Source organism: Mesoplodon mirus, assembly GCF_964341445.2.
Source record: "Mesoplodon mirus genome assembly, chromosome: 12".
Taxonomy (NCBI): Eukaryota; Metazoa; Chordata; class Mammalia; order Artiodactyla; family Ziphiidae; genus Mesoplodon; species Mesoplodon mirus.
Genome location: NC_138988.1, coordinates 37,701,763 through 37,729,125, shown reverse-complemented (window position 1 = coordinate 37,729,125; position 27,363 = coordinate 37,701,763). Strand labels below are relative to the sequence as shown.

At 38.1% G+C, this 27,363-nt stretch overlaps 1 protein-coding gene across 5 annotated transcripts in view; it reads left to right on the top strand.

Annotated features, from left to right (window-relative positions):
- Nucleotides 1-27,363, top strand: part of DOCK3 (dedicator of cytokinesis 3) — a 404,100-nt gene that overhangs the window by 19,456 nt on the left and 357,281 nt on the right. For 4 of the 5 annotated variants that reach the window (XM_082638633.1, XM_082638632.1, XM_082638631.1 and 1 more), the window contains exon 2: nucleotides 19,989-20,072. In XM_082638633.1, coding sequence (XP_082494759.1) covers nucleotides 19,989-20,072 — 84 coding nt within the window. Of the gene's footprint in view, nucleotides 1-19,988; nucleotides 20,073-27,363 lie in introns of those variants that run through there. The other variant, XM_082638634.1, reaches the window with a different exon arrangement.

The window sequence follows — 27,363 nt, the reverse complement described above, 5'->3', positions numbered from 1 at the left end:
CGGAACGTTTCTCCACACTGCAGTACTTGCCTTTAGTGCAGGAATGCAACATGAGTGGTATTCCTCCTGAGGGTCCCAATAGTAAATGTAGCTTAACCAACAGTGAAATCAGTTCTTACAAACCACCTATGAAAACCATGCATTTGATCTCCATAAAATGTAGGATTGTCAACACTCCATAGCAGGAATTCCATGGCTACTTAAAAATATAGTTCTCAAAGAAGTATTTGGGCAATGCCTGTAATACCATAGGCTGGCAAACCAAATGTTTAATCCAATGGTTTTATTACCCTCAATTTAACTTCACCCTGTTGATCACTGATTAGTTATGACCATAAGTCAAGAAATAAACAGTGATGTGGAGTAACCCCAAAGCAATAAAAATGAACACCCTTTGATAAACTAAGCAGAAATAACATTAGTGATGTCATGCAGTTTCTGAGATATCATAGAAAAATTGTTTCTTAATATTGATAAGGAAATTATGTATCAGTGAAAATGCAGGCTTAGAAATATAGTACTGAGAGTTTCAATTTGTGATGTCTTCACTGCTGAGGGAAAATTGAATTCTTATTACTAAAGAGAGCTGATCTCTTGGGTGTTGTTGATGGCTCTGTAACTGAGCTTAGTGTTTAATGATGTACAAATAAAATGCAGTGGGGGAAATATGAAATTCCAGCTTTCTTTTGATTTCCATTTGCATGGAATACCTTTTTCCATCCCCTCAGTTTCAGTCTGTATGTGTCCCTAGGTCTGAAATGGGTCTCTTGTAGACAGCATATACATGGATCTTGTTTTTGTATCCATTCAGCAAGCCTGTGTCTTTTGATTGGAGCATTTAATCCATTCACATTTAAGGTAATTATTAATATGTATGTTCCTATGACCATTTTCTTAATTGTTTTGGGTTTGTTTTTGTAGGTCCTTTTCTTCTCTTGTGTTTCCCACTTAGAGAAGTTCCTTTAGCATTTGTTGTAGAGCTGGTTTGGTGGTGCTGAATTCTCTTAGCTTTTGCTCTTCTGTAAAGCTTTCGATTTCTCTGTCGAATCTGAGTGAGATCCTTGCCTGGTAGAGTAATCTTGATTGTAGTTTCTTCCCTTTCATCACTTTAAATATATTGTGCCACTCCCTTCTGGCTTGTAGAGTTTCTGCTGAGAAATCAGCTGTTAACCTTATGGGAGTTCCCTTGTATGTTATTTGTCGTTCTTCCCTTATGGCTTTTAATAATTTTTCTTAGCCTTTAATTTTTGTCAATTTGATTATTGTGTGTCTCGGCATGTTTCTCCTTGGGTTTATCCTGCCTGGGGCTCTCTGCGCTTCCTGGACTTGGGTGGTTATTTCCTTTCCCATGTTGGGGACGCTTTCGACTATAATCTCTTCAAATATTTTCTCGGATCCTTTCTCTCTCTCTTCTCTGTCTGAGACCCCTATAATGTGAATGTCGGTGCATTTAATGTTGTTCCAGAGGTCTCTTAGGCTGTCTTCATTTCTTTTCATTGTTTTTTGTTTATTCTGTTCCGTGGCAGTGAATTCCACCATTCTTTCTTCCAGGTCACTTATCCGTTCTTCTGCCTCAGTTATCCTGCTATTGATTTCTTCTAGTGTATTTTTCATTTCAGTTATTGTATTGTTCATCTCTGTCTGTTCTTTAATTCTTCTAGGTCTTTGTTAAACACTTCTTGCATCTTCTCGATCTTTGCCTCCATCATTTTTCCGAGGTCCTGGATCATCTTCACTATCATTATTCTGAATTCTTTTTCTGGAAGGCTGCCTATCTCCACTTCATTTAGTTGTTTTTCTGGGGTTTTATCTTGTTCCTCATCTGGTACATAGTCCTCTGCTTTTTCATTTTGTCTGTCTTACTGTTAATGTGGTTTTCGTTCCAGAAAACGAAATCTGGGTGCCAGATTGTAGTTCTTCTTGCTTCTCCTGTCTGCCCTCTGATGGATGAGGGTATCTAAGAGGCATGTGCAAGCTTCATGATGGGAGGGACTGGTGGTGGATAGAGCTGGGTGTTGCTCAGGTGGCAGAGCTCAGTAAAACTTTAATCTGCTTGTCTGCTGATGGGTGGGGCTGGGTTCCCTCCTTGTTGGTTGTTTGGCCTGAGGCGATCCAGCACTGGAGGCTACAGGGCTCTTTGGTGGGGCTAATGGCAGACTCCAGGAGGGCTCACACCAAGGAGTAGTTCCTAGAACTTCTGTTGCTAGTGTCCTTGTCCCCACTGTGAGCTACAGCCACCCTCCGCCTCTGCAGGAGACCCTCCAACACTAGCAGGTAGGCGTTCAGTCTCCTGTGGGGTCACTGCTCTTTCCTGCTGGGTCCTGATGTGCACACTACTTTGTGTGTGTCCTCCAAGAGTGGAATTTCTGTTTCCCCCAGTCCTGTGGAAGTCCTGCAGTCAAATCCTGTTAGCCTTCAAAGTCTGATTCTCTGGGAATTCCTCCTCCTGTTGCTGGACCCCCAGGTTGGGAAGCCTGATATGGGGCTCAGAACCTTAATTCCAGTGGGTGGACTTCTGTGTTATAATTGTTCTCCAGTTTGTGAGTCACTTACCCAGAGGTTATGGGATTTGATTTTATTGTGATTTCGTCCCTCCTGCCATCTCGTTGTGGCTTCTCCTTTGTCTTTGGATGTGACGTATCCTTTTTGGTGCATTCCAGTGTCTTCTTGTCGATGATTGTTCAGTAGTTAGCTGTGATTCTGGTGCTCTCGCAAGAAGGAGTGAGCGCACGTCCTTCTACTCCACCATCTTGACCTCCTCTCAGTATTCGTGCCTCATTTTGCTGGTAGTTCTGTATCTTTTCCAATCTCGATTCATTTTTTAAAAAGATTTATTTATTATTTATTTATTTATTTATTTCATTTATCTCTGGCAGTGTCAGGTCTTAGTTGCAGCACTCCGGGTCTTTGTTGTGGCATGTGGGCTTCTCTTCAGTTGTGGCGTGTGGGTTTTCTCTTCTTTAGTTGTGGTGTGCAGGCTCCAGGGTGTGTGAGCTCTGTAGTTGTGGCACGCGGGTTCCAGAGTTCATGGGCTCTGTAGTTAGTGGCACACAGGCTCTCTAGCTGAGGCGTGTGAACTCAGCAGTTGTGGCTCCTGGGCTTAGTTGCCCTGAGGCATGTGGGATCTTACTTCCCTGACCAGAGATTGAAGCCGTGTCCCCTGCATTGTAAGGCGGATTCTTTACCACTGGACCACCAGGGAAGTCCCTCGAGTCATTCTTTTTTTACCATATTTGTTAATACTGAAGATCAAGATATATGTAAAAACTTGTTTATATAACTTAAGAGTAATTTAAAATTACACAAGTTAACATGTGGTTATTGTTGGAAAAAATAGGTAGAAATGAATAAAAAGAAAATACTTAGCCCAAATCTCACCAACCAGAAATATTTATTTCATGGGTCCCCCCAGACTCCCGTAATGAAATGAAAATGATTTGAAAGTTGAACTTCAAGATGTTTTTAAAAATTTTATTGAAGTATAGTTTATTTACAATGTTGTGTTAATTTCTGCTGTACAGCAAAGTGATTCAGTTATACATATATATATTCTTTTTCATATTCATTTCCATTATGGTTTATTACAGAATATTGAATATAGTTCCCTGTGCTATACAGTAGGACCTTGTTGTTTATCCATCCTATATATAATAGTTTGCTTCTGCTAATCCCAAACTCCCAATCCTTTCCTCCCCCACCCTCCTCCCCATTGGCAACCACAAGTATGTTCTCTATATTTGTGAGTCTGTTTTTTGTTTCGTAGATAGGTTCATTTGTGTTGTATTTTAGATTCCACATATAAGTGATATCATATGGTATTTATCTTTCTCTTTCTGACTTATTTGGCTTGGTATAATAATCTCCAGGTCCATTCATGTTGCTGCATATGGCATTGTTTCATTTTTTTATGGCTGAGTAATATTCCATTTATATATATATATAGACAAATATATGTATATATATATATACATTACACCCACATGCACACACACCCCATACAAGGTAAGTTTTTAAAAGTCAGTCTAATCTCCTTGAGTCAGCACATTAGAGTGGTTCTTAAATATACTTTCACTTAGGGTTGTTCTAGCTGGATATTCCCTAATTGTTCACTTCATAGAGAGCATGTAGGTTAAAATAAACTCCAACATTGGGATAAAGAAACTCATGCAATTGTAGTGGTTGGAGATTGGTGAAAGCATTTGAAACATATTTAAATGAAGGTATAAATTGATAGAAGTTGTTAAACAATTCAGCCCTGAAAATACAGAATTTGAAATTGTTTTCAGTTGTAATTAGGAGAGGGAGGATAATGATGGTACTGAGATTACATGTTACAAAGATTGGCAAGATGGTATCAACTATAGTTTGTTGCAGGGACCACAAGATGGAAAAGAAAGTTAAACTTTGTTTCTTGGCAAGAGCGGAGGAGGAAGTTTTTTTGAGTTAATGGAAAATGGTAGTAACATGAAGTTAAAATAGAAGTCTAACTGGAAGGTTAAGGTACTTCATTGGATTCTTTTATTGATTCAGTAGACGTTAATGGAAGATCTGGTATGTGTACTAGGCTCTGGGGAACAATGATGGAAGAAGATACAGCTCTACGTACTTTCAAGACCTTTAATCTAGATGATTGTGAAAATTAGATTTGGGAAGTTGTATTTTATGAATATAGTAGTTGAAACAATGCAAGTAGACGAGAATTTTTAGCTAAGAGTTATATTTATGGAACTTTTTTTTCTTTTTTTTAACATCTTTATTGGAGTATAATTGCTTTACAATGGTGTGTTAGTTTCTGCTGTATAACAGAGTGAATCAGCTATACGTATACATATATCCCCATATCCCCTCCTTCTTGCATCTCCCTCCCACCCTCCCTATCCCGCCCCCTAGGTGGATACAAAGCACTGAGCTGATCTCCCTGTGCTATGCGGCTCCTTCCCACTAGCCTTCTGTTTTACATCTGGTAGTGTATATATGTCCTTGCCACTCTCTCGCTTCGTCCCAGCTTCCCCTTCCCTGTGTCCTCAAGTCCATTCTCTACGTCTGTGTTATTTATGGAACTTTAGATCTAGAAGGGACCATAATGTAACACAATGTTCTTGTTTTTCAGATGGGATCACCAAGGTCAGAGACATATGGTAACTTGCTCAGAGTCACACAGTTTGGCTATTTGGGTCTTGAATTCAGATCCTGATTCCCTAAAAAGGCTTTTTTTCTACTATATGATTGAATCTTGGATAAAACCACCAGAAGATAGGAATCAGTCTAGAAATATTTATTGGATGCCTACTATGTGGAAGATTAAATGGAGAAAACTGGCATACTCCTGTTCTTGAGTATTCTTTCTTTTTTTAAATATTGAATTATAGTTGATTTGCATTGTTGTGTTAATTACTGCTGTACAGCAAAGTGATTCATTTATACATATATACATATTCTTTTTAAATATCTTTTCCATTATGGTTTATCATAGGATATTGAATATAGTTCTCTGTGCTATACAGTAGGACTTTGTTGTTTATTCATTCTGTATATAAAAGCTTACATCTGCTAGCCCCAACCTCCCACTCTATCCCTCCCCTAATCTCCTCTCCCTTGGCAACCACCAGTCTGTTCTCTGTGTCTGTGATTCTGTTTCTGTTTCATAGATAGGTTCATTTGGGTCATATTTTAGATTCCACGTATAAGTGATATGATATGGTATTTGTCTTTCTCTTTCTGACTTACTTTGCTTAGTGTGATAATCTTTATGTCCATCCATGTAGCTGCAAATGGCATTATTTCATTTAGGTTGTTTCCATATCTTGGCTATTGTACGACTGCTGCTGTGAACCTAGGAGGTGCTTGTATCTTTTTGAATTCTAGTTTTGTCTGGATATATGCCCAGGAGTGGGATTGCTGGATCATATAGTAATTCTATTTTTAGTTTTCTGAGGAACCTCAATACTGTTCTCCACAAGGATTCTTTCAATTATAATTAATAGAAGTCCATCTCAAACTGAAGGAGAAAGGAGAATTTATTGGTTCATATAACCAAAAAAGGCATAAATGCATCTGGCCTCAGGAGACTGGGATCAGGGCCGTAAGGCATCAGAACATCTGTGTTTCCATTTTACATTTTGGTATATGCCTATGTGTTGGACTCATTTTTGCAGTCATTAACTTTAAAAAATTTACTGTTTTCATTATTGAGGAATATAGCTCCTGGTCGCTTTAGGGTTACATCTTTACAGTTCATGATGGCATAGGAAAGAGCTAGTTCCTGTTGGGAAGACTTCAGGGAGTGAATGATTTGGCCCAGTCTACTTTACATGCTCACTTGTGGTTGAGGGGCTCTGACTGATAGCCCCACTGAAATCACACAGAGTGGGAAAATTTCTGTAAAAAGTGAGGATTAGGAATGCTGGGCACACAACAGTAAGGAGATAAGACTGCCTGATGCACATACACTACATGCACACAAAGCAACAGTTAATGTCAAACGTGTGATAGCAGTAGAATGTGCCAGGGACTTCCCTGGTGGCGCAGTGGTAAAGAATCTGCCTGCCAATGCAGGGGACACGGGTTCAAGCCCTGGTCCAGGAAGTCCCACATGCTGTGGAGCAACTAAGGGCGTGCGCCACGACTACTGAAGCCCGTGTACCTAGAGCCCATGCTCCGCAGCAAGAGAAGTCACTGTAATGAGAAGCCCGTGCACCGCAACAAAGAGTAACCCCCACTCTCTGCAACTAGAGAAAGCCTGCGTGCAGCAATGAAGACCCAACACAGCCAAAAATAAATTTAAAAAAAAAGGCTTCTCTTAATCTACATGGTTAATATCCAATTAAAAAAAAAAGTAGAATATGCCAGATGACTTCACAGATTGGGGGAAATAATTTCCAAGAGCGAAAAAACTGAGTCTTGATGCGTGGATTGGATTTTTGTCAGTGAAGAGGAAGCGTGAGAGGAGATCCAGGCAGTAGGAAACAGTAAGGTATGGACTGGAGACTTGTGCAAGGTATGTACTGGAGACTTGTTTTGGAGAAGTGTGAATAGAACAAGTCTCGTGTCATTGGGAGAAGATTGGTAGGATAGGTTTGGCTGAGAGTGTTAAGGGCCTTGAATATAAGAAGGAATTCGCCTTTTATTCTCTGTGCCATGGGGGGCGCCAATGAAACATTTTGATGAAGGGAAAAAGCAATTTCAGGAATGGAAGTGGAGGAGCATAAGAGTGATTTTAGATTCAGAAAAACTAGATAAACGAATAATAGAATTTATTTTCAGAGGAACTAGGCACTACTGTTCCTAACATGGAAAACCTACAAGGACTGTGAACAAATCACTTAACTGCCTTCTATTTGCCTCTTCAGTAAAATAAATATATTGTACTAATCTTTCCTTACATCAGATTAAATATATAAAATTGTTTCAAGAAAATATTTTGTTGTAATAGGCATTATTGCTTTATAAATGACTTATTAACTTTGATACATATGAGAGAGTATTTTTCTCTGTGGTATTTGGAGATTATAAGTTGGAAATAGATTGTTGATTGAGGAGATGACCTTTACATTTTATTAGCTCATAAAGTAAATGGAACTAATACCTTGGGTTGCATTTTCTTTTTTTTTTTTTTTTTTTGAGATACACGGGCCTATCACTGTTGTGGCCTCTCCCGTTGCGGAGCACAGGCTCCGGACGCACAGGCTCAGCGGCCATGGCTCACGGGCCCAGCCGCTCCGCGGCATATGGGATCCTCCCAGACTGGGGCACGAACCCGTGTCCCCTGCGTCGGCAGGCGGACTCTCAACCACTGCGCCACCAGGGAAGCCCTGCATTTTCTTTTAAATTCTTTATTTTAATTAGGTAGATGACAGAAACAAGTTCTGAAACTAAACTTTAGCACTACGTGTTAATTTTTTTTCCTTCTAGTCATATATATATTTTTTAATTACTAAGAATTCTCAAAATTGCCTTTGTAACTGTGATTTTTGACACTTATACCCTAAATCAGTGCTATTAACTGTGGTGTGCACTGCTTGCACTCCTGGGTCTCAGATTCTTGGAGAGAAAGCTTTAACTCCTCTGTCTGTACCTCGCCCTAATAATTCACTGTCTCTTTGGCCAGGATGGGAGACAGACCCCTTGCTGTCTTCTTCCATCTATCCTTCATGCCTCTACTCTTAGCTCCCCCATTTGCCATTCTGCAAACCACCTCTTTGAAATCTTTATTCTTCTCCTGACCTCACCAGACATTACATGCTCTCCTCCCCACCTCATGACTGAAACTCGTTTGGGACTCAAGTTGGGGTACCTAGTTTATCTCTTACATTAAAGCATATTCACCCCCTTAAAAATTTCTCTTTGCCTGTAGTGTGTTTGAAACACGTTTTTTTTTTTGTTTTTTTTTTTTTTTTTTTTGCGGTACACGGGCCTCTCACTGTTGTGGCTTCTCCCGTTGCAGAGCACAGCCTCCAGACACGCAGGCTCAGCGGCCATGGCTCACGGGCCCAGCTGCTCCGCGGCATGTGGGATCTTCCCGGACCGGGACACGAACCCACGTCCCCTGCATCGGCAGGCGGCCTCTCAACCACTGTGCCACCAGGGAAGCCCTGAAACACGTTTTTAAAAGATAGTTTCTAACTTGAAGTGCTCTTTTCTTGAAGTGCAAAAAGATAACCCAATAGTTCTTAATTTATAAGCAGCTGGTTTTCATCTAAAAGAGGAAACTCTGAATTCTGTTCTGATGGCTAGTGTTTGTATTAAAAGATTTAGCTATGGTGGTTTCTTTTATTTCACATATAGGAAAGTAAACTTTAGTGTTGATTCTATGATATTTTTGTATTACTAGAGTTACACTGAAAAGAGTACAACTTTAGAGACATTGTGGAATGCTTATATAGATGCAGTGTGCTTATACATGGTATAGGCAAATACAATGGACTTAAGTTTTGAAAATCTTTTTTTTTTTTTTTTTTGCGGTACACGAGCCCCTCACTGTTGTGGCCTCTCCCGTTGCGGAGCGCAGGCTCCGGACGCGCAGGCTCAGCGGCCATTGCTCACGGGCCTAGCTGCTCCGTGGCATGTGGGATCTTCCCAGACCTGGGCATGAACCCGTGTCCTCTGCATCGGCAGGCGGACTCTCAACCACTGCACCACCAGGGAAGCCCCTGAACAGTCTTTTCTTTCCCTATTTAATGACCTTCAAACCTTGTTAAAATCTCTTGGCTACATGTGGCAGGATTCATTTCTGGCTCTTAATTATATTCCATTGATCTATATATCCTTATACCAGTACCACACTATTTTGATCATTATAGTTTTGAAGTAAGTTTTGAAACTTGAAAGTGTGAGTCATCCAGCTCTGTTCTTAATTTAAGATTGCTTTGGGTATTTGGGGCCTCTGGAAATTCCATGTGAATTTTAGGATGTGTTTTTCTATTTCTTGGGGATTGTGATAGGGATTCCATTGAATCTGTAGATTACCTTGGGTAGAATTGTCATCTTAACAGTATCAGTTCTACCAATCCATGAACATGGGATGTCTTTTTACTTACTTAGATTTTTAATTTCTCTCAGCAGTGTTTTGTAGTTTTCAGTCTTGTACCTCTTTGGTTAAATCTATTCCTAAGTATCTTATTATTTTTGGTGCTATTGTATATGGAATTGATATAGCTGAAGGCTGTTTTATTAAGTTCTCCATCTCTTTTTTTCTTGTGCAGTGTTTTGTTAAAGAAACTGAATCTTTTGTCTCATGGTGTGAATCTTGCTAATCATGTTTCTGTGAATTCATTTAATATGCTCCTTTTTCCTGGTATTTCCTTTAAGCTGGCAGTTAGTTCTATAGGTGTCCCCATATTAAGGTTTGAGGTTTTTTTTTTAATAAATGATTACTTTATAGATGGCATTATGTGCTTTGTTTAGTAGTTACATAGTTTCTTGTTTCCTCTTTTTGTGATGTTAGAGCTATTGATGATCATTTCCTATACCTATACATTTATTGGTGGTTGCAAAATGGTGATATTCTACCTTTGCCATCACTTCTTTGTTTATTGTTTAGGATATTTTTTATAAAGAGAAACTTTTCCTTAACTACTTGGGTATTCAGAGGTATATAGTTTGTATAGGAAAAGCATGATATATGTTCTGTTTTTTTTTTTCCTGTTTTGCTAATTTTCACAGTAGTGAGTTGATTCCCTTAGCAATCTCTGAAAAGTGACCATAAGCTTTTTTTTGAACCATTGTTATTATTAACTCAGAGATTTAAATATACTGATATACTATTCTTTTAGTGAGTAGTGGGACTTTCTTGGTGTTGAAAGTCTTTTTGACCTGACCATAGTAGTTTTTGATAGCTTCCTTGGTTTTTAGTATGACAAGATATTCTATGCTTATCTTAAGCATTTCCTGTCCTAAACTTGGCATTTTCCCAAGGAGCCCTGGTTCCTTTTAGTGAGAAAGAGTATATTTAGAAATCATAATTTCAGTGCTAGAGATTTGTCATTGTTTCTAGGCCTTGTCAGGAACTGTGCATGGCTACATTGTCTTTACTTAACTTCATAAATCTTACATCTGCATTTTCCCTCCCTTAAAAACAAATTCCTAAGTAATTACTTACTTGCCTTATTCCCCATTACTCACACAACAGTCTTAGAATAGCATTACTATCACTATATCAACAGTATGATTAGTGAAAGCAGATTAAGATTTTTTTGAAGTTCTTTTTATCCTTAGAATATATTCCATTAGGGATAGTTGGTCAAATTACTTTCTTTTGACATTACTTGGAATAGGTCCTCTCTTTTTGGTTATGCTACTAACTTGGCTGTACATCTAGGTTTATTTAATTCATTTTACTTTCCATTTTTAGGGCTTTTTTTTTTTTTTTTTTTTTTTTGCGGTACGCGGGCCTCTCACTGTTGTGGCCTCTCCCGTTGCGGAGCACAGGCTCTGGATGCGCAGGCTCAGCGGCCATGGCTCACGGGCCCAGCCACTCCGCGGCATATGGGATCCTCCCGGACCGGGGCACGAACCCGTATCCCCTGCATCGGCAGGCGGACTCTCAACCACTGCGCCACCAGGGAGGCCCAGGGCTTTTTTTGTTGTTGTTGGTTTATAGCTCAGTTTTGCTATTATAGAAAACAGTATGCTGCAGATCTTGCTGCATATATATTTATTTACTTGATGGTTATCGAGTATTGATTTCTAGAAGTGGAATTGTGTCAAAGCATGTGAAATCTTAAAATGGACCCATTTCTACTACCTTTTTAAGAAAAAAATCTTACACTTTGTATTCTGGTCATGTATGTGCACATCTTTATCAGCACTGTTTGGGTATTAATCTTTGATAATCTGATAAAAAAATAAGAATGATACTTTTTAGCAATCTTTGTTACTGTGGTTAATATTTTTTCATGTGTTTTTTGGCCTATTTGTATCTTTCGCCCAGTTTTCTTACGGGCAAAAAAAGTCTGTATTTTTCTTGTTGATTGTAAAAACTATGTCCAGGGCCTCCCTGGTGGCGCAGTGGTTGAGAGTCCGCCTGCCGATGCAGGGGATACGGGTTCGTGCCCCGGTCTGGGAGGATCCCATATGCCGCGGAGCGGCTGGGCCCGTGAGCCATGGCCGCTGAGCCTGTGCGTCCGGAGCCTGTGCTCCGCAACGGGAGAGGCCACAACAGTGAGAGGCCCGCGTACAGCAAAAAAAAAAACAAAAACAAAAACAAAAACAAAAACAAAAACAAAAACTATGTCCATACTCAATGTAGAACATTTTGATTCTTGCTGGCATTTTTCCATTTTTCTTTCAGAATTTTTAGATATTATATACGGACATCTAAAAAGTTTTACATGTAGTGAAATCCATTACTTGTTCAGAACAAACCAGTTTATAGGTTTGATGTGATCCAGTCAAAATGCCACCTGTACCTTTCACTGAATTTTATAATCATTTTCTCCAGTTTGTCTGTAAGAAGGAACATAGGAGGGCTTCCCTGGTGGTGCAGTGCTTGGGAGTCCACCTACCAATGCAGGGGACACGGGCTCGAGCCCTGGCCCAGGAGGATCCCACATGCTGAGGAGCAACTAAGCCCGTGTGCCACAACTACTGAGCCTGCGCTCTAGAGCTTGCGAGCCACAACTACTGAAGCCCGCACGCCTAAGAGCCCGTGCTCCACAACAAGAGAAGCCACTGCAATGAGAAGCCCATGCACCGCAACGAACAGTAGTCCCCACTCGCCGCAACCAGAGAAAGCCCGCACACAGCAGTGAAGACCCAATGCAGCCAAAAAAAAAAAAAAAAAGGAAAAAAACAAACATAGGGCTTCCCTGGTGGCGCAGTGGTTGAGAGTCCGCTTGCTGATGCAGGGGACACGGGTTCGTGCCCCGGTCTGGGAAGATCCCACATGCCACGGAGCGGCTGGGCCCGTGAGCCATGGCCGCTGGGCCTGCGCGTCCGGAGCCTGTGCTCCGCAACGGGAGAGGCCACAACAGTGAGAGGCCTGCTACTGCAAAAAAAAAAAAACAAAAAAACAAACAAACATAGGAGCTTAGTCTTAAGAGTAATGGGGGGAGGTACTTAACTTTACCATGTGAGGTAATAGCAATTAAAAGTGGGATGTTGGAACAAGAATGATTGATACTTGAAACAGAATAATGTTCCAGAAATACATTCTTTATGTTTATGAAACTAGTATATGATAAATGAAATTTCTTTGTAAACAATTAGAAAGAAGAAAACTAATATAATAGTATAGTAATTTAATAGTAAAGGAGGCAGAATAATATGGGTCAATCCAAGAACAAGTACAGTTCTTGTAGTGAGTATCTTTTGTTTGAGTTGGTGGGGGAAATAATTGAGTGGAAAGAGGTAGATATTTTTCTCTGAGCCACACTGATACAAAGTCAGTTTGGACTGTGAGTCTATTACCACGACAACTCATTTTTGAAATCAGAAGAGGTTTGATTTTATAGTATTATATGGGTGGGCTGGTACAACAATCCAAGATTGTATAGTGGATTTGCTTCAGAATGCATCTTTTGACCCTTCTTTCATGATCTAGCAAAGATAAAGCTTTCCTTCATGAGTGTGTGCATGTGTGTGTGTGTGTGTGTGTGTATAGGTATGTATATAAAGGTAGAAATATTAGAGAAGTATGTATACACTAGACAAAATAGGTAAGCTGAACAAGAGGCAAATAAAAATATTCTTATAACTTAATTGCAACCACTTTTATTTGTATATTCCACAAAAAAATGGAATCATGGTATAAATATTGTTCATAATCTTTTTCTACTTAACACAGTATGAAAGATTTCAAGCTAAATATCTATGAAATTTTTTTTTTTTTTTTTTTTTTTTGCGGTATGCGGGCCTCTCACTGTTGTGGCCTCTCCCGTTGCGGAGCACAGGCTCCGGATGCGCAGGCCCAGCGGCCATGGCTCACGGGCCCAGCCGCTCCGCGGCATATGGGATCCCCCCAGACCGGGGCACGAACCCGTATCCCCTGCATCGGCAGGCGGACTCTCAACCACTGCGCCACCAGGGAGGCCCTGAAATTTTTAAAATTAGTATTTCTGTCTCTGTTAACATGTTTTTCAAACGTCTTCAGTCTTATTTTGCCACTGATGAATTCTTAATTACTTGGGGATTAAGATGGCACAAAACTGAAAGAATAATGGTAAAGGGCATAGTTGTTGTTTTGTTTTGTTTTTGTTTTTTGTTTTTTTTTTTTGGAGAATGGGCTGAGAAGGGGCACTGGTGGGTGTGAGCGATCACTTAGGAGGCCATTGCAGGAGTCCAGGCGAACTTGGATTCAAAAGGTAAAAAAGGTTATGAAGCTGCAAAGAGCTGCTGTTATCATTATGTTTGTATTTATCTGTCAGAGTGTGGGCAGGAAAGAGATTGCACAGTCAAATGGGGTAATCTGAACAGGGTTTAATAAAGGGACTACTTCTGAAGGTGAGGCAGGAGCTAGGGAAACGAATAGGGTGCAGTACCCCGGTGGTTGGTTCCACCACTAGGACTGAAGGGGCAAGTGAGGGAACAGTTATAACAGAAACTCACAGGAGCTGTGGCCTTCGGCAGAGGGATGCAGCCAGCTCCCAGGGCCCAGCAGGAATAAACATCCCAACCTTATTGTCTGCCTGTTCTCCAGCATCTGGCAGTGTTCTCCACTGGATTTACCCAACCAGCCATGGGGCAAAGAGGAGGCTGTTGATGCTGCCTGAGAGGGCAGGCTTTCCGGTGTATAAAGCGAGGTGGAGGAGGGTTGAAAGTGGATCTCAGGGTCAAACAAATCTTGCAACATCATACGGATCATGCATTTTTTCCCCTCTCATCTCACACTCCTTCCCCTGCCACCACCAATGAAATGATAAACTCTTTGTAGGTGGAGATTATTTTCTTTTAAAAAAATTTATATTTTATATTGGAGTATAGTTGATTAACAATGTTGTGTTAGTTTCAGGTGTACAGCAAAATGATTCAATTATACATATATATGTATCTATTCTTTTTCGAATTCTTGAAGCTCGCAGTGACCAGTAACTTCTAATGTACCTGACAGACACAGAGGAGAATAGAATGAAACAGTCTATAACTAATAGGTTTATTCTTTGTGATATTCCTGCAAATAGAGCGTAGGCCTGAAAGTAGATCCACGATTATAGGGAGAAAGATCTGCTTTCTTTTGAGCCTCTTCCTTTTCTAGCAAATATAATTTTTTTCTTTTCTACTTATACATTAATTTAAAAAATCACTTGAAAGCCAGTCTTGAACGAAGATAGTTATTAAAGTGGAAAGTTTACATAGGTTCTCTGAATAGGCATGAAACACCCAATTTCAAACAAGGAAAGCCATTGGTAATTTTAATTTTCTTGTCAATTAGTGACAGAGGTTAGGAAGACAGGAGTGATGAATGCTTTGGAGATTGAAATAATAGCAAGGCCCTCGATAAAGAATTTGTTAGGGAGTACATAGAAGATCTGGTGAAGTTAAATTCCTAAATGCTAATGCAATTCATTGTAGTTTTACTATAAGCCATGGCTCAGAGATTGCCTACTTTTGACCTTAGGACACCCGTCTCATTGTTAATATGTGGGTGCCTACAAGGATTTGAGAGACGCTGGAACATGATTTTTTCTCCACTGTGATGAAGGGTTCAACCCAGTAAATCCTAGGGAAGACCATTTTTCCCCACTTGGTACTTAAAGGAGGATGCTGTTGAGTATTTGCTGTTTCTTAACATTTTCCAAATCTGTATGGCATTAAATGGTAGAAGTGGTCTAACTGCTTTGTTATTTGTGTTTGTTCAGAATTTTGTTTTCCATGGGGAATTTACAACATTTGCAGAAGATTGAATAATGCTACCACTATTTAGAAATATAGCCAAATACTTTAATAAGAGCATACTAATTACCAATGTCTTAGTCCAGTTCAGACTGCTATAACAAAAATATTATAGACTGGGTAGCTTAAATAACAGACATTTATTTCTTGTAGTTCTAGAGGCTGAAAAGTCTGAGATCAGGGTGCTAGGATGGTCAGGTTTGGATAAAGGCCCTTGTCAGGGTTGTAGACTGCTGACTTCTGTGTCCTCACGTGGTGAAAGGGGAGAGGGATCTCTCTGAGATCTTGATTTATAAGTGCACTACTCCCATACATGAAGGAACCACTTTCATGACCTAATCACTTCCCACAGGCCCCATTTCCAAATACCATCATAATGGGGATTAGGTTTCAACATAGGAATTTTGGGGGGACACCAGTGTTGTCTTTAGTAACCAGTAAGCAAATTTGATACCTTCAGTAGAGATTAAATATATACATATATATGTACACATACAAATAGGCTCATGCTATTCACACACACACACACACACACACACACACACAGTTTTATACTTGGGCTTTTTTTTTTTTTCTTAAATGGAAAGGCTGATATTAGGTGGTATATGTTCCTCTGTTTCATCCTTTGCATTTTTTTTTTTTTTTTTTTTTTTTTGCGGTATGCGGGCCTCTCACTGCTGCGGCCTCCCCCGTTGCGGAGCACAGGCTCCGGACGCGCAGGCCCAGCGGCCATGGCTCACGGGCCCAGCCGCTCCGCGGCATATGGGATCCTCCCAGACCGGGGCACGAACCCGTATCCCCTGCATCGGCAGGCGGACTCTCAACCACTGCGCCACCAGGGAGGCCCCCATCCTTTGCATTTTTATGCACATTGTAGAATCAGTTTATTGATTTCCACAAAATGTCTATTGGGATTTTGGTTGAGATTGCATAGAATCTAATGATCAATTTGGGGAAAATCTGTATCTTTATACTGTTGAGTCTTGGAATTCGTGAATAGGATGTATGCCTTCATTTATTAGACTTTTACTGTATCTAATGTCATATAGTTTTCTGTATAGAGTTCTTCCCTATGTCTCTTAGATTTATTTATAGTTACTTGACATTTAAAAAAATTAATTAAATAATTTATTTTGCTGTGTTGGGTCTTCGTTTCTGTGCATGGGCTTTCTCTACTTGCGGGGAGTGGGGGCCACTCTCCATCGCGGTGCGTGGGCCTCTCACTGTCGCGGCCTCTCTTGTTGCAGAGCACAGGCTCCAGACGGGCAGGCTCACTAGTTGTGGCTCACGGGCCTAGTTGCTACGTGGCATGTGGGATCTTCCCAGACCAGGGCTCGAACCCGTGTCCCCTGCATTAGCAGGCAGATTCTCAACCACTGCGCCACCAGGGAAGCCCTACTTGACATTTTTGATGCTGTTATAAATTGTATATTTCTAAAACATTTCATTTTCTAGTTGTTGTTCCTATATAGACTTAAAAAATTCATATTGTATCTAGTGACCTTGCTACACATTTTCTGTGTTGGTTTATGTCTAGGTTCTTCAGGATTTTTTTTCAGACCTGCAGATAATGATACTATTATTTCTTTGTTTCTAATCATTATACCTTTTATTTCTTTTTCTGCTTTATTTGCACAGTGTAATGTTGAATAGAAATGGTAGTGGACGTACTCTTCCTATTCCTAACCTTAGTGATAAAATGCTGAGTATTTCACTAATATATACGATGTTTGCTATAGATATATTGTACATAACCTTCATCATATTAAGGAAGTTCCCTTCTATTCTTAGATTATTAAGAATTTTAGTCACGGGTAGACGTTGAATTTTATCAAATGCCTCTTCTGCATTTATGGATATGATCATGTGATTGTTTTTCCTCTTTATTGATTTTTTTTAATATTACACCAATTGCGCTCTTGAATAAACCCAAATTGGTCATGGTTATTCTTTTTATATATAGTTGGATTTGATTTGTTATTTATTTATTCATTCATTCATTCATGCATGCATGCATGACCACATGGCTTGCAGGATCTTAGTTCCCCGACCAGGGATCGAACCTGGGAATCATGGCAGTGAAAGTGCCGAGTCCTAACCACTGTACCACCAGGGAATTCCCAGTTTGCTTTTTATTTTTTATTTATTTATATTTATTTATTTATTTATTTTTAACATTTTTATTGGAGTATAATTGCTTTACAATAGTCTGTTAGTTTCCGCTTTATAACAAAGTGAATCAGTTATACATATACATATGTCCCCATATATCTTCCCCCCTGCATCTCCCTTCCTCCCACCCTCCCTATCCCACCCTTCCAGCTGGTCACAAAGCACCGAGCTGATGTCCCTGTGCAATGCGACTGCTTCCCACTAGCTATCTATTTTACATTTGGTAGTGTATATATGTCCATATATACACTAACACTCTCTCACTTTGTCCCAGCTTACCCTTCCCCCTCCCCGTGTCCTCAAGTCCATTCTCTAGTAGGTCTGCGTCTTTATTCCCGTCTTGCCCCTGAGTTCTTCATGATGATTTTTTTTTTTTAGGTTCCATATATATGTGTTAGCATACGGTATTTGTTTTTCTGACTTACTTCACTCTGTATGACAGATTCTAGGTCCATCCACCTCACTACCCAGAACTCAGTTTTGTTTCCTTTTATGGCTGAGTAATATTCTATTGTATATATGTGCCTCATCTTCTTTATCCATTCATCTGTTGATGGACACTTAGGTTGCTTCCATGTCCTGGCTACTGTAAATAGAGCTGCAGTGAACATTGTGGTACATGACTCTTTTTGAATTACGGTTTTCTCAGGGTAAATGCCCAGTAGCGGGATTGCTGGGTCGTATGGTAGTTCTATTTTTAGTTTTTTAAGGAACCTCCATACTGTTCTCCATAGTGGCTGTATCAATTTACATTCCCACCAACAGTGTAGGAGGGTTCCCTTTTCTCCACACCCTCTCCAGCATTTATTGTTTGTAGATTTTTTGATGATGGCCATTCTGACTGGTGTGAGATGATATCACATTTTAGTTTTGATTTGCATTTCTCTAATGATTAATGATGTTAAGCATTCTTTCACGTGCTTGTTGGCAATCTGTATATCTTCTTTGGAGAAATGTCTATTTATGTCTTCTGCCCATTCTGACTGGTGTGAGATGATATCACATTTTAGTTTTGATTTGCATTTCTCTAATGATTAATGATGTTAAGCATTCTTTCACGTGCTTGTTGGCAATCTGTATATCTTCTTTGGAGAAATGTCTATTTATGTCTTCTGCCCATTTTTGGGTTGGGTTGTTTGTTTTTTTTAAAAAAAGATTTTCTATCTGTGATCATGAGACAGATTGGCCTGTAACTTTCCTTCCTTATAATGTCTTTGTCAGCTTTTATTTTCATGCTGAGTTAAAAATAAATTCTCTTTTCCCTATTTCCTGGAGGGATTTATTTGTGTTGGTGTTTCTTCTCCAGATGTTTGGACACATTCGGGTAGAGTAGTCAGGACTTGTTATTTCATTTGTGGGAAAATTTTAATTACAGATTCACTTTTGTTTAATAGATACAGGACTATTCAAATTTTTAACTGCTCTGTCAGTTTTTGTAAAGTTGATCTTTCTACAAATTTATCCATCTATTCTAAATTTTCTAATTTTTTGTTATAAAGTTTTATCTAATGACCTTTTATACATCATTTAATTATTACATTAATGTTTTTATTGCTGATACTGATAATTTATACCTTTTCGCTCTCTTTTTTTTTTTGATCAGTCTTGCCTACGTGTCTATCAGTGTTAGTGTTTTCAAGGAATTAATTTTAGATTATAAGGCTTGATATGTGATAGTGTACATCCTTTAAGATTGACAAGGCTTTTCTTGGCTCTTTGTATTATGTAAATTTTAGAATCATTTTATCAGTTTTCTAAAAATAAAAGTATGTGGGATTTTGAGGAGTATAGGTTTTCTCTGTTGTACATTTGCTTTTTACTTCATTAATTTTTGTTTATTTTTATTATGGGAATTCTGTTTTCAAAGTATAATCATTTATTTGGTGATCCTTTTAAAAATATGTATTTGTTTATAGTAGATAATAAGTGTCTAATGTTCTTTTTTTTTTTGGCGGTACGCGGGCCTCTCACTGTTGTGGCCTCTCCCGTTGCGGAGCACAGGCTCCGGACGCACAGGCTCAGCGGCTATAGCCCATGGGCCCAGCCGCTCCGTGGCACATGGGATCTTCCCAGACCGGGGCACGAACCCGTGTCCCCTGCATCGGCAGGTGGACTCTCAACCACTGCGCCACCAGGGAAGCCCCATTTTTTCTTAATTGATACATACTTGCCCAGAAAGAACAGGCAAACACAAGATACGCTGAGGGGGAGAGAGAGGGAGACTCTGTTTACAGAAATGTTTTCACATACATGCATGCATGCACACACCTCTAAGTAATAGTGATTTTGCCAAAGTATACTTCAGTGTTCTGAACCATTTAATATTACCTTTCAAAATATAGATTAAGTTGAAAGGGACTTACATATTTGAAAAATGAATTAGAAGGGAGAGTATATACTTAAGAAAATTTAGTGCTTAATTTAATTGACACTGACCCTGTCTCACTATTTTAAAATGCTAATTGACATGTTTATCCTTGTTTTTCTAGTGATATGCAGCTTTCGAGGATCTGTCCCTCAAGGATTGGTCTTAGAAATAGGAGAAACAGTCCAGATTCTTGAAAAATGTGAAGGTAAGTGGACCCATAAATTGTAAAAGACAAATGGTGATCATTTTTGGCAGTATGATATGCATTTATTTTGTAGTATGAGGTTGTAAGCAATCATTTTGAAGCCGTAATTAATCACATTATGATACACTGCTATAAAATCATTCCTGATCTGTGTTCAGCATAAAGGATGAGCTATTTTGGCTCTAATCTAATAGTGACAAATAACTATTGTTGGCTGTCAGAACATGATTATTTTTTTTAATTTTAAAATTTTATTTATTTATTTTTATACAGCAGGTTCTTATTAGTCATAAATTTTATACACATCAGTGTATACATGTCAATCAGAACATGATTTTTACATACTATATCAAATGCTTATTTTTGATTTCCAACAATCAAATAGATAATATTTCCCTACTGATTATCTGCATTTGAATAGAATTGAATTGTAATCAGTTCATTTTTATGTTTCTGTCTGATTGGCTGGATATGATCAGTCATAATTAAAACAAGGCAGTAAATGTGCTCAAATGAAGTTTGGCCTGACTGTCCTCTTCTGTGACATATTTGGGTATTTCTGCTGTAATATTTATGCATTATTAAAAAATATCACATTCTTCAAAATTATGCACTGAAGTCAGCAAGATACGTGGAAAAAATATAGTTCCAGAGAAATCACCCAAAATCAGATCATGGACAAAAACAAAATTGATACCAAAATTGATAGCAGTTCACATGACTAGAAGCCATCTCAAATTATATAACAGAGTAGAAATGTTGCTATGTGGGCATGGAGATAGTGCACATGGAAGTAGAACTCTGATCCAGTTACTGTTCAGATGGGTACGGGAGTAAGTGCAACCTACTATGACCCAGGAACCGTTTAAGTTGGGGAGTACACTTTTCTGGAAAGGGAGCTCTAGTGCAGGATGCATTTTAATAACTTTCTTAAAGCAGAAGTATAAATAAAAACCCCTTCATTATAAAAAAACTCTTAGCAAAATAAGAATAGAAGGGAATTTTCCTAATCTGATAAAGGATATCTAAAAGCCTACAGTAAACATCATACTCAGTAGTGAAATATTGAAAGATTTCCCACTGAGATCTAGAAATGAGACTACTATAAATTAAGACATTGTGGTTTTGGGGCAAAGACAGAATAATGAAACAGAGGGTCCAGAAATAGACCATCATGTTTATCATCTAGTGATATATGAAAAAGGTGGTATTGCAGTGCAGTGGGGAAATGATGTCCTTTACAGTAAGTGTTGCTGGGCTGATTGGAATGAAAAATGATGGCCTAGTCAATAAATGGTATTAGGTCAATATTGAAACCAATGAATCGTGAACCTGACTTCACAGCATATACTCCAGATTCAATTCCAGATGGATGGTAGAATGTGAAATGTAAAACAATCATGCACCTTAAAGGAAGCATAGGAAAATATTCTTTTCAACCTAGGGGTAGACAAAGATTTTTTATTGATAAGTTGTACTTTATTAAAATGAAGATATGTTATTCAAAAGATATCATTAAGGAGAGGGAGAAGACAAGTCACAGAGTGAAAGAGCTATTTGATAAAGGACTTGTCTTCACATGGTATTTGTCTTTCTCTTTCTGACTTACTTTGCTTAGTATGATAATCTCTAGGTCCATCCATTTAGCTGCAGATGGCATTATTTCATTCTTTTTTATGGCTGAGTAATATTCCATTGTATATGTATACTACGTCTTCTTTATCCTTTCATCTGTTGGTGGACATTTAGGTTGTTTCCATATCTTGGCTATTGTAAGTAGTGCTGCTGTGAACATAGGGGTACATGTATCTTGATACATGCTCAGGAGTGGGATTGCTGGATCATATGGCAACTCTACTTTTAGTTTTTTGAGGAAGCTCCATACTATTCTCCATAGTGGCTGCACCAATTTATATTCCCACCAACAGTGTAAGAGGATTCCCTTTTTTCCACACCCTCTCCAGCATTTGTCAGACATCTTTTCTGACTTCACTGGTATGAAATTAGGAATTAACTACAAGAAGAAAACTGAAAAAAAAGAAAAACCCCAGAAACATATGGAGACTAAACAATATGCTACTAAACAATCAATGCGTCATTGAAAAGTCAAAGAGGAAATCAAAAATTACCTGGGGACAAGTGAAAATGGAAACACAGTGATCCAAAATCTGTGGGATGAAGATAAAACAGTTCTAAGAGGGAAGTTCATAGTGATACAAGCCTACTTCATGATACAAGAAAAATCTCAAACAATCAAAATATACATTTAAAGAAACTACAAAAAGAAGAACAAGCAAAGCCCAAGGTTAGTAGAGTAAAGGAAATAAAAGATCAGAGTGGAAATAACTGAAATAGAGACTAAAAAACAATAGAGAAGATCAATGAAACTAAGAGTTAATTCTTTGAAAATATATACAGAATTGATAAACATTTAGTTAGATTCATCAAGAAAAAAGGAGACAGGGCCCAAATAAATAAAATCAAGGATAAAAGAGGAGAAGTTACAACCAACACCATACATACAGAAGATCATAAGCGATTACTATGAACAATTGTACAGTAATAAAATGGATAACATAGGAGAAATGGATAAATTCCTGGAAACGTACAAATTTCCAAGACTGAATCAGAAAGAAATAGAAAATATGAACAGACTGATTACCAGTAATGCAATTGAATCAGTAATAAAAAACTTCCAACAAGCAGAAGTCCAGGACCAGATGGCTTCACAGGCGAATTCTACTAAACATTTAAAGAATAGTTAACACTTTGCTTTTTCAAACTATTCAAAAAAATCAATGAGGAAGGAACACTTCTGAACTCATTCTATGAGGCCAGCACATCCTGATAACAAAACCAGAGACATCACACACACACACACACACACACACACACAGTTACAGGCCAGTATCACTGATGAATATAAATGCAAAAATCTACAACAAAATATTATCAAATCAAATTCAACAATACATTAAAAGGATCATACACCATAATCAAGTAGGATTTATCCCAGGGATGCAAGGATGGTACAATATCTGCAAATCAGTCAACAAGATACATCACATTATCAGATTGAAGAATAAAAATCATATCATCTCAATAGATGCAGAAAATGCATTAGCGAAATTCAATGTCTGTTTATGACAAAAACTGTCAACAAAGTAGGTATAGAGGGAACCTACCTCAACATAATAAAGGCCATACATATATTAAATCCCACAGGTAACATCATACCCAGTGGAGAAAGTCTGAAGGCTTTTGCTCTAAGATCAGGAGTAAGACAAGGATGCTTACTTTCACCACTTTCATTCAACATAGTATTGGAAGTTATTGCCACAGCAGTTAGGCAAAAAAAACAAAAGCAAAAAAAAGGAATCAGAATTGGAAAGGAAGAAATAAAACTGTCATTGTTTGTAGGTGGCATGATACTATATATAGAAAACCCCAAAGACTTCACAAAAAAACTGTTATTCAGTAAGTGAATTGTTATTCAAAAACTAACTTCAATAAGTGACTTCTGGAAAATTGCAGTATACAAAATTAATGTATAGAGGTCTGTTGTATCTCTCTATTTTAACAACGAACTATCAGAGGAATTAACAAAGTGATCCCATTTATAATTGCATCAAAGAGAGTAAAATACCTAGGAATAAATTTAACCAAGGAGGTGAATGACCTGTACTCTGAAAACTATGACATTGATGAAAGAAAGTGTAGACAAGACAAACAAATGGAAAGATGTACTATGTGCATGGATTGGACAAATCAATATCATGAAAATGACCATACTGCCCAAGGCATTCTACAGATTCAATGCAGTCCCTATCAAAATACCAAAGGCATTTTCACAGAACTAGAACAGATAATCCTAAAATTTTCATGGAACCACAAAAGACCCTGTACAGTCAAAACAGTGTTGAGAAGGAAGAACAAAGCTGGAGGTATCATGCTCCCAGGCTTGTAACTGTACTACAAAGGTATAGTAATCCAAACAGTATGGTACTGGCACAAAAACAGACACATAGATCAATGGAACACAGTAAAGAGCCCAGAAATAAACGTATACTTACATGGTCAATTAATCTGTGACAAAGGAGGCAAGAGTATACAGTGGAGAAAAGACAACCTGTTCAATAAATAGTGTTTGGAAAACTGGACAGCTACATGCAAAAGAATCAAACTGGACTACTTTCTCATACTATATACAAAACTCCCCCTCAAAATCAGTTAAAGACTTAATTGTAAGACATGAAACCGTAAAAGTCATAGAAGAAAATGTAGATAGTACGCTCTTTGACATTGGTCTTAGCAGTATTTTTTTGATCTGTCTTCTCAGGCAAGGGAAGCAAAAGCAAAAATAAACAAATGGGACTGCATCAAACTGAAAAGCTTTTGCACAGCGAAGGAAACCATCAACAATACAAAAAGCCTACTGAATGGGAGAATATATTTGCCAATAATAGATAAGGGGTTGATATCCAAAATATATAAAGAACTCTTAAAACTCATTGTCAAAAAACCCCAAACAACCCAGTTAAAAAGTGGGCAGAGGACCTGAGTAGACATTTTTCCAAAGAAGACATATAGATGGCCAACATGCACATGAGATGTTCAACATCACTGAACATTAGGGAAATGCAAATTAAAACCGTAATGGTACCACCTCACAGCTGTGAGAATGGCTGTTATAAAAAAGACAGGAAACAACAAGTGTTGATAAGGATGTGGAGAAAAGGGAGCTATCGTGCACCATTGATGGGAATGTAAATTAATGTAGCCACTGGAAAACAGTATGGAGGTTCCTCAAAGAATTAAAAATAGAACTACCATATGATCCAGCAATTCCATTTATGGGTCTTTATCAGAAGAAAATGAAAACAGTGTTTTGAAAAGATATATGTACCCCTATGTTCATTGAAGTACTATTTACACTAGCAAAGATATGGGAGCAATCTAAGTGTCCATTACTCTGGGATATTACTCAGCCATAAAAAAGAATATGGTCTTGCCATTTGTGACAGCATGGATGGACCTAGAGGGTATTATGCTAAGTGAAGCAAATCAGACAGGAAAAACAAATATGGTATGATGTTACTCATATGTGGAATCTAAAAAACAAAGAAGAAAAGAAACAAAACAAGACAGGAAAAGACTCATGGATACAGAGAATAAACTGGTTGTTCCCATAGGGGAGGCGGTGAAGGGACGGATGAAATAGGTGAAGGGGATTAAGAGGTGCAGATTTCCAGCTATAAAATAAATAAGTCATGGGGATATAACGTACACATAGGGAATATAGTCAGTAATACTGTAGCAACTTTTTATGGTGATGGATGGTAACTTGACTTATTTTGGTGATTATTTGATAATGTATAAAAATATGAAATCACTATGTTGTATACCTGAAACTAATATAATATTGTATGTTAATTATAACTCAATAAAACAAAATAAGACAGTTCAAAATGGGCAAAAGGCTTGGATAGGCTCCTCACAAAACAGATGTTCTGATGGTTCATAAACATATGGGAAGGTATTTAGTCTCAGTCATCAGGGAAATGCAAATTAAAACCACAATGAGATATCACCACACAGCACTAGAATGACTAAAATTCAAAACACCGGCAATACGAAGTGCTGGTAAGGAAGTGGAACAACTGATACTTCCATACACTGCTGGTGGGAGAGAAAACGGCTTAACTATTTTGGAAAACTCTTTGGCACTATTTACAGAAGTTGAATGTACGGGTACCTTATGATCCAGCATGTCTACTCATAGGTGTAAATCCAACAGCAAAATACATATGTAAAATGTTAGCAGCAGCTGTATTCATAATTGCTGTGAACTGTAAAAAAACAAACTGCTCATCAGCAGTAGAATGGGTAGATAAATTATGATATATTCAGATAACTGAAAGTGACACAAGAAGGAAAATGAATGAGTTATTGCTACACACAATAATACAGATGAACATCACAGACAGAATCTTTTCAACAGGAGCCAGATGTAAGAGTTCATGCTGTTATGGTTTCATGTACATAAAATACAGAACCAGGTAAAACTAATAGCTGGTGATGTTTGTCAGAGAGTGGTTAGATAACCACTTTTATATCTGACTTTTAATTTTTTTTAATTTTTATTTATTTTTTTATATCTGGCTTTTTAAATCAAGAGCGTTATCTGTGATATCGTTGTGTGTAGCAGCAATTCATCCATTTTCCTTTATTTATCACATTCAATTTGAAGGTGTGTCTGTGTGTGTGTTAGTGACTGGAAGAGTCATGAGTGGCTTTGGGATGCTGCTAATATTTTATTTACTGGGTGGTGGGTATATAGGTACATACTCTTTGTAAATTTGTTTAGCTGTAGACTAATGATTTGCATACTTATGGATGTTACATATCAGCAAAAAATTTGCTTAAAAACAGGAGATCCTTGTAAAAATAGATAAAAATGTAGAGATAGAATAACATGGATGAATTTAAAAAATATTGTGTTGAACAAAAGAGCCAGATATAAAGGATTACATTCTGATTGATTGTATTTATATGAAAGAACAAGCAACATTACAGATTTATGGTGATGCAAATCAGGATAGTGATTGCCTCTGGGAGAGGATTGTCTGGAAAGAGACATGAGGGAACTTTTAGGGTGATTGAAAAGTTCTGTGTCCTATTGAAATATGGGTGTTATATGTTATGTGGGTGTTTCATTTGTCAAATCTCTGATTTGCATCACCAGCCCCGTAGGAGTAGGTATTGGGATCTGTTCTTAATTTGATGTTCATCTCTGTCCTCAGCAAAGTGTGGGTCCCTGAATCCTGAACTGGCCTTGTCCAAACTCCCCAGGGAATGACGCTTGGTTTTTCTGATAGCATGGGGGTAAAGGGATGTTTGTCTTACATTGTGGGCAGAATAAAGAAGAACTGCAGTGTTTTGACTATTTTTCTTAAAGAGTTTCAAGTAGTCCTTTTATTTTCAACCCCATGCCACACCTAGACCTTACATTTTCACCTATTTCCCAGCTTGTTGAGATATAAATTGATATATAACATTGTATAAATTTAAGGTATACAGTGTGATGATTCGATATACATATATATTGCAAAATGTTTACTGTTGTAAGGTTAGCTAACAAATATTTTACCTCACATAATTACCATTTTGTTGTTAGGGTGAAAACATTAAAGCTCTACTCTCACAGCAATTTTTAAAAAAGATTTATTATTTATTTATTTATTTTTGTCTGCGTCGGGTCTTAGTTGTGGCACGCAGGATCTTCATTGAG